Source organism: Pleurodeles waltl, chromosome 2_1 (genome assembly GCF_031143425.1).
Source record: "Pleurodeles waltl isolate 20211129_DDA chromosome 2_1, aPleWal1.hap1.20221129, whole genome shotgun sequence".
Taxonomy (NCBI): Eukaryota; Metazoa; Chordata; class Amphibia; order Caudata; family Salamandridae; genus Pleurodeles; species Pleurodeles waltl.
The window spans coordinates 806,121,072-806,138,991 of NC_090438.1; the positions used below are offsets into that span (position 1 = coordinate 806,121,072).

A 17,920-nucleotide genomic window follows, 5' to 3' on the forward strand; every position below is an offset into this window, starting at 1 on the left:
ATCGGGCGGCGCATTAAAGCATTTCACACCGGCACAGCCCCCGAGGGGGTGCGGCCGGATCCAGGGCGTGGTCCCGTAACTAGGACGCCCGTCACACCTGATGATTTTTTCTTAATTAGATTCCGCCCGGAGCCCCCCGCCGATTGGCTCTTGGTCCACATATATTCTAGACCAACCATGCAGTCAGTACCAGAGCGGCCTGGCTCCGGCATGTAGGTAACCCCCCTTGGTATTCCCTTTGGAGTGGTAAGTGTGGCCCCCTTGGGGGCCATATATTTTTTTTCTATTTTTCCTTTTATTTCCCTGTTTCCCCTCCCTGTAGCAGCCCTTTGTTCCCCTCCTTACCCCTTCTTTTTCTCTTTCTTTTTCCCCCTTTTTCTCTTTCTTTCCCCCTTTTTTTCTTCTCCCCCTTTTCTTTCCTCTTTTTCTTTTTCCTTTTCCTTCCCTTCCCTTCCTTCTTTCTTCCTTCTTTTCTCCTTTTTACCCCTTTTTCTCTTTCCCCTTCCTTCCTTCTTCCTTTCCTCTCTTTTCCCACTTTCCTTTCCCCTGGCTTAAGCTTCGTTCTCTTCTATATTTCCCACTCGTGGTTTATTTTTCCCACTCGTGGTTTATTTTTCCCTTTAGTCTTGCGCTTTCTTTCTTCATTCTCCTCATTTTATGACCCTTCATCTGTATCCTTCCTAAACCCTTTATCTCCCCAGAGTGTGACTACAAGGGAAAACCCCCCCGGCACTAGCCAGACCAGAGGTAGATTGCCCCTTACCCTGGGGTAAGTCACACTTGCATGTGTGTGTGAGTGCCTGACACGAATTGTTCACATTGTGCTGTGTGCTTTGCAGTGGTTTGCCACGTTTTTCACCTCATATATCTTCTGAACTAATAGTGGCGGATCTATTGATGTATTTATTCTTATCTACTACAGGCCTACCCCACTGTGAACTACCCGTTCAGGTAGGCCATATAAATTTTTCACTTTTTGAGCACCCCACTTACTGCGTGTGCTCCGACCCTGACGAATGCCCCTGACCTACCAGCACTGAGTGAGGGCAGAAACATGTTGGTTATCCACTTTTTCTTTTAGACTCCAAGAGACATTACTCTCCAACGAGCCTTTCCCCTTTAGTTTTAGGTTTACCAGCATGCACCTTCATTAAAATTAGCAGAAGCTATTGGTGACATGCTTGGTAATTTTAGTATTCACCCCTTCTGGATCAATGTAACTATCCAGCCAGTTTAATTTTAGCACTCCCTCGGGTTCTTTTAACCACGAGGTTGAGTCCGCCCAAGTAGTAACATCTTATTTGGGTGGGGCTAGGTGGTCATTTGATGAAGCAAGACACTATTATGTGTGTGAGACCACCTAGTCCGTAAGGGAAATCCCCCATCCCCCTGTAGGCAACACAGCACCCCTTAGCTTGGACATTTTTCCAGCAATGACTTCCCGACCTGAGGATCTACAGTGACCTTACCAACACCACTGAAAAAAGACTGACCTAGTCTGACCTTCAGTTCCTACTACCCCACACCATTAGTGATGATATAATTTCTATAGGGAGGCGGTGTGGGCTAGCAAACACTCCCATTGCTCTCTTTTTGTGTATACATAGAATGCTCTTCTTCGACATTTTCAGCCACGGTGTCGATTATGCAGGTGCTGTCAGAACTGTGCATGATCCTTCCTGAAAGAAACTGCTTCACTCCACAGTGGTCAATCGTGCCTTCAGACCCTTGCCTAATAACTCTGAAGCCCCAGCATATGGGCAGACATGAAAGATATTCAACAAAGGTGCCCGAAAGTGGAAACATATCCCATGCACAGGCCAATGGCCCTAGCAAGCCCTATACTCAGGGCCTCTAAAGGAAATATCCTTCTCCACTGGCACCTACATTCCAAGAGGAGGCAATGCAATGAACAGACAGGTGAATTAGTGATGAAGGCGATGAAAAATGCCAGTACTGGTCTTGTGAGCAATTTGCAAGTGTAAATTTAGTCTTACACTGCTAAGTAACTTTACTACTTTCGTCTATTCACAAGATCCAAATGTAAAGTTACTCAAAAGCTTAGAAATACACATCTATTCCACCTGAAAAAGGGGGTGGAGACTAACTAACAAGTGTAAAGTACTGCTTTAAAAAAAAAAAATTCAGTAAGTCTAGTACCGCACGTGGCCAAACCTGGTACTGCAACACCCTCCCACAGAAAATAACAGATGCAGACACCTCCTGGTAGCTTGTCCGTAGCCCGTGCAGAGGATCATCCGGTTGTGTCAGCAATTGCTAGCCGGAACTACAATTCTGGTCTCAAGGACAGGAACACATGTGGGCCAGAGAGGCCGCATAAAGCTCAGTCTATTGATTTTGTTAAGGGCTCTCGGGGGACTATTGGCACTCAGGTGCATGCTGGATCAACTATTTCCTCTACTGATTTCTTTAAGTTATCTGGTGATGCTTTATACCGGGTTGGAACGAGCAGACCTGTTGTTAAGAATGAGGGTCGAGGCTCGTGGAGTAAAGGAGGTACTATTTATATGGTTGGGGTACCAAAGCTACCTATTGGCTCTTGGGAAACCCAGGATTCCATCATAAATAAGGTCATATATTGGCTACGAGCTCAGCGAAATTGTCTCTCTGTTATTCGTGCTGATATTCTTGAGGTGGACAGACAGTCAGTTAGGTTCAAACCTCAATTTTATCTCTAGGAGGGGGAGGGGTGAGGACTCATGATACTGTTAAATAAGAACTTACAGTGTGATCACTTTGCTTTAAACATAGACTCTCCCGATTTATTGGGGGTCCAGCATACATTTGACCCTGATTTTAAGATGATTATTATTAATGTATACGCCAGGACGGTCTCCCAGGGACTAGAGTCTCAGACACTGGTTCAGTTGTCTGAATATGGACACACTGCATCCCTCAACTAAATTAGTGGTTGCAGGGGACATGAACTGCACTTTCGAACCTCTCTGTAGTAGTGATCTGAGAGTTGAAGAGGATGAACTTTAGAGTATTCCTCAACTAATGAAAAATACACAGTGTACTGGCTCACATGCTGCCTTACAGTTGACTTCCCTTTGTTTTAAATATGGATTAAGAGCATGTAATGGACGCACCTGTTCTGATTTGAATACTGCACCTACTTTTAAGCGAGGGCTGTTTTCTAGTGTTATTGACTTTTTCTTAGTGGATGTTAGGATCTGGTCATTGTCAATAGACATGAAGGTGGACCCTCGCCACAAGAGTGACCATAATACCCTGCTCCTTACCTTGCACAGTAATGTATTTAGGAGATCGCAGAATATCCATATTACAGTGGTTCCAGGCCCTTTCCTGAACAATAGTCATACTTGTGTCAGTTGGCCAAAAGTAATGTCTAACCCCTATTTGACTAGGAAAATCTATCTATTATTTTTAGATGTTATGGCCGGCTATGAGGAGCATGAGGTTAGTGACATTCCAATCCTTGGCATACATGAAGAAATGGTAAGGAATTTACAGGATATTTTTTATTGGAAGACTACTACTAAGCAATCCCCTGATAATCTCAAAGTTAGGGAGTGGTTCAACAAGGATTGTTTTAATGCTAAATCAGCTCCAAAATCAGCCATTATAACTCGCTCACAGGGGGCGATTAGAATACCTAGACTTGCCTATAATAAAATCTTAATTCAGGCAACGAAAAGTTGGGAAGACATAACTTGGCAGAAATTGCTTGATGCACTTAACTATAATGACAATGGGACATTTTGGAAGCTATTGTCCAACAGACACAGAGGGGGCAACGGTACAATCCGTACGTATATTCAACCTGAAAGATGGGTGGAGTACGTTTCCCAACTTTTTGCACCACCTAGTATCTTTGAGCTGCAGGAACCCCTCCCTCTGCAGCTGGCTAAAATGCGTCATAAGCCTGTTGATCAAGGAACAGATATTTTTAGTTCTGAAGACTGTATTGTTTTTTCGTTGGCGGAAACTACAGCTGCTATTAATTCTTTAAAATCTGCTAAAGCACCAGGCCCTGACAAGATACCAGGGGATCTCTTTAAATCTGAACCAGTAATTTGGTCCTGGTATATAAATATGATATCAAATGCCATAGCGGCAGGAGGTCCAATTCCCAACACTTGGAAAGGGGCTGAAATAATCCCCATTTATAAAAAGGGTGATGCGAGTTCCCCTGCTAATTATAGACCAATCATCCTTATTGACAATCTTCAAAATGTTTTTGCTAAGCAGCTTTTGGATAGGCTTTTGGACTAGGCACAAGACCATCAGGTGTTAGCCCCACTTGAGGTGGGCTTTCGCCCGAAAAATTAGCACAATATATCAGGTCTTCAGGCTGACCCTCCTATATTGGAAATATGCTGTCCTGGCAAAGCAAAATTTATATGTTGTCTTTGTGGACCTTCGGTCTGCCTTTGATATGGTCCCCAGAGAAAAGTTCTGGGATGTTCAGTGCAGAATAGGCACCCCTGTTAATATAATTTATCTACTACAACGGTTGCATGAGAACACATATGCCCAGGTGAGATGGGGTAGTCTGGGAGAGTTAACTGATCATATAGCCATCCAGCAGGGGGTTCGCCAAGGATGTGTTCTTACACCAACTCTTTTTACTTTATTTATTAATGAGGTGGTGCATGTTGTGTCCTCTTGTCAAAATGATGCTCCCTTCCTTAATGCGCAAAAAAATTCCCATATTACTTTTCGCAGATGATTCTCTTCTCATCTCTAAAACCCTTATGGGTCTCCAGATCCTTGATGATAGGTTTAATGCTTTCTGCGCAGACCATGGCCTGGAACTTAATGCCAGTAAAACCAAACTGATGGTACTTAGTTCAGGACCAGTTAGGAGATGTACTATTACTTTAGATGGGGCTCCCTTGAGTAAGGTTTGTTCAATAGATTATCTGGGAGTAAGAATCACAAACAACATGCACTGGGAGGACCAGATTAGTAAAAGTGTATCACTTCTTCAGCACAGGTCAGGCGCCATTCTGAGCTTTTATAACAGCACTGCCACGAAAGCTGTTTCTCCGGCTATTAAGATCTATTTGGCAAAAGTGCAGAGTGCTGCAGTCTATGGTGCTGAGGTGTGGGGCTCTTCTAATACCAACAACTTGTCTGTGGGCGAAAATAATTTCGCCAGAGCTCTACTTGTATGTCCACGTAGTACACCCCTGACTCCGGTCTTTTTGGATCTCGGGTTTAATCGCATCTCTGATGTGATAGTCCTGAGACCCTTACTTTTCTGGGTAAGGATTTGGACCACACTAGAGACTACTGTCTATAGGGACTCCCTTCTTGACATTCTAAATAGACCCAATGCAGTCTCTATCCCCTGGCTCAGGTATGTGTCTAAATGGTTTCGTACCCTGGGACTTGGGAGTTATTGGGAGAACCCTCAGAATTTGGGAAAGGCCCAGAAACAATCTCTGAAATCTGTGTATTGGTCTTAAGTCAGAAATTATTATTCCCTATGTACATCATATGGACGACTGACCACTCAATTCCTTGATTTTAAATGGTATCCTCAGTTTGAAACTTATTTAGATTTTATTCCTGACCTATTGGGTAAGAGCCTGTATGCTCGTTTCAGATTCAGGTGTTTACCGTTAATGTCCTTAACCAGTAGTTGGAGACCACTATCGGCATCTGAGTTATGTCCTGGCTGTAATCATGTCTCTGAATCTGTTGAACATTTTATGTTCTTTTGCCCACCGTATGCCCTTCCCCGGCGTAAATGGATACGTCCAGCTTGCCGGAATACGGGGATAAGACAATGCAGTGTCGCCCTTAGGATATTGAGGAGCAATACTTCACTTGCCTTAATCTGTGCATTTAGCAAGTTCCTTGTGGCCGCATGGCGCACACGCACCTGTCTTTTAAAATGTTTTCTTATTAGTGACTGATTTTTGTAACCTTTCTTATCCATTTATTTAATATGTATGTCATTTTTGGATTGCTGTGGTTTTATGCTTTGATGGTTACTATGACCGAATAAAGCTTGTGTTGACTTGACTTGTACCGCCATGAACACATCTCACCACACCTCAAATCCCTCCACTGGCTCCCCATAGACAAAAGGATCACCTTTAAGATTCTCATCCATGCACACAAATCCCTCCGCAACACCGGCCCAACCTACCTCAACGAAAGAGTGACCTTCCACACTCCCACACGCCACCTCCGCTCCGCCGACCTCTCTCTCGCCACAGTTCCCCGCATCAAACACACCACCACTGGAGGCAGATCTTTCTCTAATCTGGCCCCCAAAGACTGGAACTCCCTCCCCACCCACCTCCACAAGACCCAGGACCTCCTACTCTTCAGGAAGGGCCTTAAAACCTGGCTTTTCGAACAGTGATCTCCCGTCCACCCCCCCCTCAGCGCCTTGAGACCCTCACGGGTGAGTAGCGCGCTCTATAAGTTTCTTTGATTGACTGATTGATTGAAGTGTAAAGTACTGCTTAAAAAAAAAAAAAAAAAAAAAAAACATCAGTAACTCTAGTACCACATGTGGCCAAACCTGGTACTGCAACACCCTCCCACAGAAAATAACAGATGCAGACACCTAAACATAACCCATAGTATGAAATAATATTAATTTAAATAATTTTTTCTAATAGTTAAATTAATAAACATGTTAAAATATATAAAGTGTATATAGTTAATTTAATCAACATTCTAATAACCATACAAGCATAGCAATACATTTTAATAAATATAATTCAATTTAAATGAAATTACATTAAGCAATTATTAATTTGTTTAAAATTGAAATTACTTTAACATTTTTCTCAAGATTAAATTAAAAAATAAATTCTCATCTAAAGTAAAAACATATATATATTATGAATGAATAATTTAAAGCAATGTACAGAATCTATTACAAGTCATTTAATTATATTCTAATAAAATGTATTATATATTTTTAAATACTAAAAGTTATTAAAATAATTTACAATTAAACATTTTTACTATTTTTATTAATAATGTTTTACAGTAATTTATATTTATGCATTTGTTTTTACTATTTTAAATAATGTAATGGACCACTATTTTCTATAGGTTTCCTATTTTAACTCCCTAACTCCATTATTTTCTATGTGAGGGGGTTGCAATACCAGTAGTTGGTCATGTGTATTGCTAGACTTACTCCAGTTCTGAGCTAGAGTACTTTTTTACTGCTATGCACCCCTATTTGTCTGTAGTAACTATAGAAGTACAGTTTGTAAAAAGCTATAGGCTTACTCTTTTGTAGGTGGGTTGATGTCCCTCCTTTATCCCCTCCCCGACCTTCCCTAAACCCCTCCTTAATACCCCCCAGTATCCTTTCCCCTTTATTCGTAAGCATTCTCCATTTTTACAGCCACTCCTGAGTCCCTCCAACATTTACTACTAAAATGTTTCCCTAAACAGTCAGAGCAGAGATCTCTGCATATGTATTAATACAAGAGGAGGAGATGTAAACTTCACATGTAGGTTTGTGAATACTATTTTGCAGTATTACAAAATGTACTATAAAATGCAGTATGTGAATAGCCCCATTATATCTTTCTATTTGGCCTGGAAGTAATTTTTATTTACCTCAACATAATCTTGTGTAATTTCCAGAATTTCACTTGACAATTGTTACGCAAAATGCCTGAGATCAAGCCATTAAGACATGTTGTGTAATTGAGACTTTGTGTAAAAATCCCGACACTATAGCAGAAGAAGAATGTGAATGAGCAGAACGCTAGCAGGTGTTGTTCATGCCACATCATTTAGCACTTTTTTAGAGTGAAATATGACCCCACGTTAAACCATGCGTTGCACATCAAAAAAATTCAAATGTGGGAGCTGGCATTTTGCATAACATATAGTTTTACTTTTTTGGGGGGGCTTTTAGAGTTATTTCCACAAAGGTAACATGCAAATTTCACCGAAAACTAATTTCAAGAACTAAATACAGCTTTTAATATTAATAACTTGACTAGTGTTTAATTTCGAACAAATCAAAGAAGAACAAAAAGAAATATCAAAAAGCTGCTTATTTTCAAACAAATCCTGCATATCTGCTGTACCAAAAGCAAGTAACGGGAGTCTTGGAGATGTTGCACATGCAACTCACAAAAAAACAATCAAATGAATGAGCTTGTGAGTAAATGTGCTGTTGACACCAAGACAAAGTAGAAAGAGGCATAGGAAAGCGAGAAAAAATGCATTACTAGAAAAAAGGCTTGGTAATGAGCTGCAAAGAAACACATTCACTTACCTGGAGTGGATGCTGTGGGTAATGAAGCCATACTTCCTGCAGGTTCTGCAAACATTGAAAGATGTCTTTAATTCTCTGGAGAGCAATTTAACAAATTCCACAACACTGAATACGTTGTCAATGCATGAAATATGAAGCCATTTCAGAGGGTGACAACACGCAACAAATTCAATACTACAGGCAAATCTATTTCGGAAAGGTTAGTTGTTGCAGTAAATGGCTTTGATGCACGATCAGACAGCAAGACTTCCGAAAGGCTACGCAGACCTGCAAGTGATCTAATTCTGAGAAGCCAAACCAGTACTAAAATATGCACAAAAGAGCAGAAGCTTGGAAGCATAACTCTCAAGGGGCTACCTTAATCAGCGCAGTTCAGGGGGGTGAAATTCAAATTTACCAACTAGAAAAAGCAATGAACCGCTGGGTGAATGCTGGTGATGAACTAAGTTGGGCATGTTTGTTCCCATGAGGAACAGGGAGAAGTATTGATTTGCAGTAGGTGGGCTTCGGGGCTGATACAGAGTTTGGTGACAGTACTCCATTTCAGCGGAGATGGAGTATCCAGTCAGCCAAATTCAAGGCCCACCCACCTGATTTTGAGTTGGGTGGACCACAAGCTTCATGCTAACGGATTATAATTTACTGTGTCGTAAAACTTCCTCCGAAGGCCTGACGGAGTAGGTGCCGTTTGAGGTAAGCCATCCAATCGTCCGCCCTAGAGTGATGGTCGGATGGCAATTTATTTTTTTACTGTCTGTCTCAGCAAGGATATGCTGGCAATGAGGGACAGTAAAAACAGAAAAATGTGTGGGAGTAATTTAGTGATTTTTTTTTCTTTTCAAAAACAAACGCCCGCTTTGGAAGTTTGTTCTTGAGAAAGTAAAAGCTTTAGAGACTTTGACAGCCAGCCCTAATGTTTGACTGAGCTGTCCATCAAGCTTTTTATACACTGACAGGAGCCGCCATGACGATAGCTCCTGCCAATGTATAGAGACGTCTGCAAGGTAAGTGGATCAGAAAGACATCTCTGAACTTTGTGGGACAATTAAAGGCAGGATGGAGGATGTAAAGTCCTCAGACACGATGTCTGCAAAATGCTAAATCAAGCCCTCAGTGAAGAGTGTCAGAGTGGACGAAAAAGTATTTTTAGAATGCTACCCTGGGCTACTGGGAATGGCAATCATTCATCCTATCACCTTTTGGGTATTTGATTCACAGTAGTGTGCCTCGAAACATGAGACGGATGCAACTTTCCAAGCCCATTACTGCCAATGTGGGTTAATTATAAAAAAAAAAATCTAAATTTGCATACATTGAAGGATTACTTTATGGGTGCAAATTTGCTACCTTTTTGGTAAACAGGTCACTATATATACCTAAGTTCCTGTTCCAAGAAATGAATACGTTGAAACCTCTTAGTGAAAAACAATTCTTTAACACAGATAATCCAAAATATCCTAATCTAAAATTCATAAAAATTACACATGCTGCCAGTCTTCCAATAGAAACAACATTACACTCACACTACTTTTGTGCCCATTTGTCTACACCCAGTTCTCTGAAAAATTTCCATTTTTGTTTGGCCTTTTCCAGTTCCCTACTCTTAGCTCTGATACCAAGCCATAGCATTTTCTTTTCACGCTCCCACTCACTTGCTCCAGCATCCTCATTCATCGGCCATTTTTGCAATTCCAAATTCAGATTTCCAAAAGGTATAGCAGTAAACGAGAAGCACCAAAAACACTACACATTTTTAAAGTGGAATGTGACAGCCTACAAAATTGGTTTCACTCTCAAATCAGCCAGGGACTTGCAAAAATGTGATCTTTAACAATGAATGCAATTTGTTTTATCATAATAACTGTTCAGTAGTATGCAACAAACTACAGTCACTGCTCTAAAGTGCTCATACTAAGAAGCCCCACCCCCATTTTCTGCAACCCTAATTTCTCTTGGGCTGAGCATATCACTATATCTGGGAACCGAAAACACACCAACAGGCTTCTCCATCATTTCTTTACAGCAGTTATCCTCCTTTCAGTCACTTGACCTGTTTAGTACTGCCACTGCAGAAGTCAGAGCGAATGTTTGTAATACAGTTATTAAGAACAAATAATACATATTCTACTTACATATTTGCATTTGACAAGAGCTGGTGTGACATCTCACCTGCTATTACCAAAAGTTTCACATCTTAATTTCTCTAGTTTAATACAAGGTTGTCTTTGTATTATAATTAATCGAATTGGAAATTCAGGAGCGTGGAAAGGTATTTGCTTGTAAATCCCACAGAACTGTGGGAAACTACCAAGGATAACCTCCATACATTCATGGATAGGCTGTCCAAGCACAACATCTTGAACCTTAATCTGTTTCTTACACAAATTCACAGTCACTTAAGTAACCTTTTGATAAAGTGACAGTTCATGAAATGGCTTCTCCTCAAGAGGACGAACATCATCAAGAACTCTGAAAAATTGAGCACATAGCCCTAACTTCTCTGCACAATTGTCAGGGCCTTCCGCCTGTCCAACAACATAATACCAATGCTTCACTTTCTGCCAGAGTGCTGCTTCCCAAGATCTGTAACGTAGGGGAGACCGTCAGGTGCAATGAAGGTCTGTGATAAGGAGAGCTTAAAGAGAAGTCAGAACCTCAAACCAGTGTACCTCATGCCTAACTTGGTGCAGCCAGAGTACTATAATTTTTTTTCTTCATTGCAAGGTACATGGACATCTGTACAACTTTACACACTTCCTAGGGAAAGGGTGGTGACTGCTCACATTAGTCTGATGGAGAGTAGGTGGATACTGAATGCAGGTGGATGGACGAGTAGCTAAAGTATTGAGCCAAAAGAACAGCATAGGCAAAAAGCCAGAGAGCATAGAGGGGGAACAATGGTAGTGTTGTAACATATATCAATGCAAATCAAGGAGGATGGCAGGCTGGATAAAAGGCATATCGAAGTAAACAGCCAAGGAAGGTTGACAGGTACAACCTACTTCCAGGTGGGGTGGTACGAAGAATTGCCCTGCTTGTAGAGAAGGAATTGAAAAGCAATGAAAAGACTTTGGGGAAGGACCGTTTACTAAGAGTGAGGAGAGAATGTAATTAGCATGACATGTTGCTGGTCTTTTACTTCTGTCACCCACCACTATTCTTAAAAGATCTCTACAGGGTACTGTGCCACTATATGTCAGAACACGAGACATGTAGATCTACATTTCCTAATGAGAAACACTATCACAAAATGTTGGAAATGGGGTATTTGGTTGGCAGTCAGGTTAACCCCTGTCCAAGCAAGGACCCTCAACTCTAGTCAGGGTAAGTCACACACAATCCAAATTATCCTGTGCCCACCCACTGGTAGCTTGGCACTGAGCAGTCAGGCTTAACTTGGAAGGCAATGTGTAAAGTATTTGTGCAATAAATCATGCAGTAACACAGTAGAACACGGGGGCGTCGCTTGGGCGTCAAGATGGCGGTCGCACTTTCGTAGTGCTCCGGACCCCTCCATCATCCGCCCAAGCAGCACCTATCGCTCGCCCTCCCAGGCAGAAGAGAGTGACTTCGGGGTGGTGGGGGGGGGGTGGGGGGGGGGGGGGGGAGGGGGGGGGGGGTGTTTGGTGCTGGAGGTCCCCGAGACGCCCGGGCCGTGCTCCGGGTCCCGCAGCTCGCCCAGGAGAGACGAACGCGCTGAGCGGCGTGCATCCAAAATGGCGGGCGCGCTCACAAGAACGCAGAGATGTCGGCGGCTGCACCGAGCCGCGGGTAGAACAGCAGTGATCCGCGGGTGAGACGGGGGAGAAACAGCGGAAGACTGGGCGAGAGTGGGCCTGCAAGTGGGTGTAGCCCAGAAGGCGGAGACGACCGCGAGGCGCTTGGTTGGCCGAGAGGAACCGAGCAGGCGGTGAGGCAGAGGAGTAGGGCGCCCGGGCGGGTGGAAACATTGCGTGGAGGCTGTGGTGGAACCTGGCCTCTTCCGGGTCGAGGAGGGTGCCGGGGGAGGCGTGCCGCTCCGGTCGGCGATTCCCCCCGCACCGGTTCTGTGCTGGATGAAAGTCGCTGGATGACTCAGAGGGTAGCAGAGCTGATGTGAAGACTTGCACGGGGGGGGTGAGAGAAACAGGAAGAGACGAGGTCCCTCCCCCTTTGTCCTACTTGGCGCGGGGGGCCCTGGAGGCGAATGGAGCTGGAGGCAAGACTGGAACCGCCGGGCACCCAGAGGCACAGAAGCAGTGCACCGGGGGTGGGCCGGGGCCCATGGAGGAGCCCCCCGCTGCTGGAGGGGGGCACAGGACCTCGGGTCCAAACCTGGGGACTCCCCCGGTCGCTGTTGGTGGTCTACATTACGAGAGAGGAAGTTGAGACCTCAGATACTGAAGGGTGAACCTTGCAGGACATATTTTGCAGGGGTGAAGATATACTCACATAGGTGCCCACGGTCGTAGAGCTGTGGCCACAGGTGGTGGTTCGGCTGAAGCAGGGACCTAGCACCAAGGACTATCGAGGGCTGGTCCGTGAAGTGAGGCACAGGAACAGGCTTGACGGCAAGTCCGATTGCCTCTGTTGTAATGGGCAAAGACAGACAGACGTGCCCATCCGCTGCGCAAACGCGCAGAGACCAGTTCTCCACTGGCCCAGGTGGAGCTCGAAAAGAGGATCAGGCGTCAGACAGAGGCGGTGGGAAGCAGGCGGCGACCGGCGACCATCCTTCAGGCTATTCAGGCGTCCCAGACAGTGGTCGAGGCTAAGATCGGAGAAGTAAGGGTGGATGTGGCTTTAGTACGCCAGCACCTCCACAACGCAACAGCCAGGATCACGGAGGCGGAATCCAGAATCTCCACAGTGGAAGACGACATGACTGCCCTTAAAACACAGGTGTCAACGCTAACAGCCCGCACAGCAGAACTGTACCGCAGGTCTGAAGACGCTGAAAATAGGTCCCGACGCAACAACCTTCGGATCGTGGGCCTTCCGGAGAACACAGCGGCCTCCTCCCTGGCCGCCTTCTTGGAGGAGTGGTTCCGGTCCTGGATGCCCCGGGACCGCCTCACACCGTGGTTTGTGATTGAACGAGCTCACAGGGCTCTACAGGCCAGGTCTCCACCGGGCTCTCCGCCAAGGCCAGTGATTCTCTGCCTTTTCAATTTCAAGGACAGGGATGCAATATTTCAGTCAGCGCGCTCGAGGGGCGACTTACAATGTGAATGAGCAAAAGTCATGGTGTTCCCAGACTACATGAGGGACGTGCAGGTGCAGCGCCGCTCCTTTATAGAAGTGAAACAAAAATTGAGAGCGATGGACGTGCCCTACCGCCTTCTCTTTCCTGCAAAGCTTAGGGTGGTCCACAATAACCGGACATATTTCTTTGAGACCCCAGGTGCGGCCTGGACATGGCTAACAGAGGAGGTCCCGCTGGGCTCTGCCGGAGGAGAGCAGCGGCAAACCCGTGTCAGGCGGCAAACAGACAATCAAACGCAGTGACCGCGGGGCCCCCGCCGGAGAACGTGCTCTAGGAAGCGCAGGGAGCGGCGGGGCTCGCAATCCTGCTCCCCTGTGGGACCTACAAGATAATTGTCCTCGGGGCCCCCGGCGGCTGCTGAGCCGGGGAGTGCAAGGGGGAGGCTCTCAAGCAGAGGACCTGACACAGCTGCACCCCGAAACGGTGGAGGACACCGATCTGTCCCAGAGTCCGGTACTGTAAATCCCTTTGGAGGGGAGAGGACGAGGCCAGTATGGCCCACAAACGCGATGTGGTTCCATTACGTCTGTTTATTACTTAACACTCTTTAATCCACAGAAATGGAGGGGTCCACCACAGCTCAGATAATTGGGAGTGAGCTGTTTTGATAAGGGCCACAGATGCTTCTCGGGGAAATATGGGCGGGGAGGGGGCAGTTGGGGGGCATGGGAGTTTTTGCTCTGCCCCAGGACAGCTGTTAATGTTCTCTGAATTTAACGTTGATTTGTTATCTCTCGCACCTGCAGGGGGTAGTAGAGCAAAGAGGTCATGGCAGGGAACACACACAACACAGGGGGAAGTGGTATTTGTTTCGGGACATACAAAGGGAACTGAGAGAGAGGGGCGAGGTGAGCGTGCACAAACAAACGAGATGAATGGGGTCGACTCATATCGTATCTTGGAACGTTAATGGTCTTCTAGACAAGATCAAACGTGCAGCTGTATTTATATATGTCCACTGACACAAACCCAATATGCTCCTGATGCAAGAAACTCACCTCCTAGGGAACCACTGCCCCTTTTTAGCCCGTAAAGGATTCGACAGGGTATACCACGGAGGTTTGTAAGGGGCACGCGGGGTGTGGCGATACTGCTTCACCGCTCACTGCCCATGGTGGTGGTCCAGGCATGGAGAGACCCACAGGGGTGCTATGTGACGATCTCAGGTACAATAGAGGGTCGCACGCTGAACGTTGTTAGCGTATACGCTCCACCGACAATGGTGCGCGGGACCCTAGGGGATCTGACTCTACTGCTGCTGGACTTACCCCCGGGGGTCACGGTGTTGGGGGGCGACTTCAATGCAGTTCCGGACCCTGGGATGGACGCGAGCAGGGCGCCATCGGCACACAGACAAGCAATGGCTGGTAGTCTATCCGGGTGGATGTCGACGGCGGGGCTCTGCGACGCTTGGAGAATATGGCATCCGCGGCGCAGACACTTTACGCATATCTCGGCGGCCCACAGTACGCAATCTAGAATTGACCTTGTGTTCATGCTGGCCACTGACTGCTGCCACCTCTCACACATTGAGATTCTGCCACGGGGGATCTCTGACCATGCTCCAATCTGGTTCATTGTGGGTCCTGTGAACTCGGTGGTCCGCCCCATGTGGCGGCTGAATGCATGGTACTTTAAGTGCTTTAATATTAACGAGGGCTCGGTGGCGTCGCCCGCGATCCTATGGGCCGCGAGTAAAGCAGTGCTGAGGGGGATGGCCAGGGGCCTAGTCCGCGCGCTGGAGCGTTCCTTGACTTCCAGCATTGCCCAGCTGGAGGCACGGGCCCTACACTTGGAGGCGGAACAGGGGGTCCACCCCAATGAAAGGGTAACCAGACAACTCTTGCTGATACAAGAGGAAATCCGTTACCAATCTTTAGAAGCGGCTAAGCATCTGTGGCGTGCATCCACGGCCAGGGTTTATGGTTGGGGAAATAAGATTGGGAAATTGCTGTACTGGCTGGCATCCCAGCAACAGACCTCCCGAATCGTCCCCGAAAGTTGTAATGACCAAGGGGAACATGTATCCAAGCTCCAAGAGGTGGCCGAGGCGTTCGACGCATATTACAGGGTCCTGTACCAGGCTCCGGGTGCGAATGTTCCGGGCCACACCAATCACTTATTGGCAGATGTTCCTCTCCCGGCATTGCCCTTGGGGGAGGTCCGGGCGTTGGAGGAACCGTTCACCGAAATGGAAGTTAGAGAGGCCATTGCTGCGACGGGAGTGGGCAGGACTCCTGGGCCTGATGGGTTTCCACCAGAATATTACAAGGTGTTTCGGGATGACCTGGTGCCACGGCTTACGGCTTTGTATGAGGAGGTGGGCCACCTGGGCTCCTTCCCAGAGGGGTTGGATGTAGCCACCCTCCACTGTGCTGACTACTGACCCATAGGTGATGTCCCTGGTGATACATCCAGACCAGTGTGGCTTCATGGCTAGCCGCAGTATGTGCCATTGTATACGACGGCTTCACGTGGCCCTTGCGAGGCGTCACCGGTTGCCCCAGAATCTCCCCCCTTCTATTTATAGACTTTGAGAAAGCCTTTGACTCCGTTCACTGGGGGGTTCCTCTTCTTGGTACTCCAGCGGGCGGGCTTCGGGCCAAGGTTTCGCCGAATGGTCCAGGCCTTGTATGCTAACCCTACGGCGCGTGTTCAGATGAATGGGACCATATCCTCAGTCTTCTCTATCCATTGGGGAACGCACCAGGGCTGCCCCTTTCCCCTCTCCTTTTTGCCCTGGCCATCGAGCCCTTGGCACGACTGATAAGGGGAGATCCAATATATCGCGGGTGGAGGTGGGGGCCCTTCGTATGAAGACTGAGTGGCCCTATATGCCGATGATGTCCTGCTGTATATGGAGAATCCTAGTGTGACGGGACCCCGAAGTTTTCATCTCCTTCGTTGTTTTGAGGAGGCCTCTGGGCCCAAAATGAACCCCACCAAATTGGTGTTGGTCCCCCTGGCGATGTCACGAGAATGCTTCGACTGGCAGGAAGTGGTGCCCTTGCGCCGGTTGAGTTTTAAATATCTCGGAGTATGGGTCACGCTGCTTCCGGAGCTGTCCTGGGCTCTGAACCTGACGCCGCTTGTGTCTCGCGTCAGGGCAGATCTCCAGCAGTGGCAAACATTGCCTTTAAATGTTTTGGGTCGTGTAGCCCTATATAAAATGACGGTCTTGCCGTGACTCCTATATGTGCTCCAAAACTTACTGTTTGTGATCCCTCGCTCCAGGTTCCGGAATTAGAGGGAGCCACCGCCTCATTTCTGTGGGGCGGTGCGAGGCACCGGGTGGCATCGCAAAGCTGTCGTAGAGGGGTGTACGATGGGGGACTGGGCATGGCCGATCCATATTTGTATTACTTGGCGACTCAACTCCTGGTCGTTTATGATTGGTTCAATGGGGATGGACGGACCCATCCTATCAGGTAGAGCTAGAGGCATAGAGGTTTCCTTGTATTCTAGACTTCCTCTACGACACACCCATTTCCCGAGACTTAGAGGCAGTAACTAGAGCGGTCTTTCTTGCATGGAGCGCGGCGCTACGGCACACTGGATGGAACAATGTCGTCACCCAGCAAACCCCACTGTGGCAAAGTAAATGGCTGAGTGAAACGGCCACACTGGGGGGCTTCACGAGGTGGGACACACTGGGCATCTCCCTGGTGGGAGACGTCTGGAAAGGGAACACACTGAAGTACTTCCAGGAATTACAGTATGAGTTTCAGCTGTCCCCAACTCAGTTCTTTAGATACCTTCAACTCCGGCATGCCCTGAGTACGCATCTGACTGGTGCGGACCCAATACCAGGAATTCAACCCACTTGAGGCTAAACTGCTTATGGGTAACTTGGGGAGGAAAGGTGTATCCCAAATTTACAGAATGTTAATAAACAACGCGTGGGTGGGTGGGGCCGATTGACGAAGCCGAGTGGGCGGAGGCTTTGATGGCCCCTCGGTCACTGGCAGTGTCGGCGAGGTTGAGGGCGATACAATTCTATTTCCTACACAGAGCATACTTATCTCCTGACAGACTGTGTAAGATGGGCCTCCGGACCTCTGTCCAATGCCCGCGGTGCGCTCGGGGCCCGGACGGTTTCTTCCAAATGGTATGGTCATGTCCTGTGATACAGGTGTATTGGGGAAAGATCAATCAAGAGTTGAACGAAGTACTAGGAAAGGCACAACTGTTGTCCCCACAAATGGTCCTATTGGGTACGATGGAGGAGCTGGAGGGCTCTAGAGCGGACTGAACATTTATTGGAACATCCTTGCTGGTGGCAAAGAGGGACATTGCTGCCGCCTGGAATACCGCCAGGGGTTCTTCCCTCCAGAAATGGAGGCGTGGAGTGGAATGGTGCGCAGCACAAGAAAAAGTGGTGTATGAATCAAGGGGGTGTACCCACAAACATGGGA

General features: G+C 46.9%; 1 protein-coding gene across 4 annotated transcripts in view; it reads right to left on the reverse strand.

Annotated features, from left to right (window-relative positions):
* Positions 1 to 17,920, reverse strand: part of DROSHA (drosha ribonuclease III) — a 608,989-nt gene that overhangs the window by 94,822 nt on the left and 496,247 nt on the right. For all 4 annotated transcript variants that reach the window (XM_069218569.1, XM_069218578.1, XM_069218550.1 and 1 more), the window contains exon 24: positions 8,261 to 8,305. In XM_069218569.1, the coding sequence (XP_069074670.1) occupies positions 8,261 to 8,305 (45 nt within the window). The remainder of the gene's footprint in view (positions 1 to 8,260; positions 8,306 to 17,920) is intronic.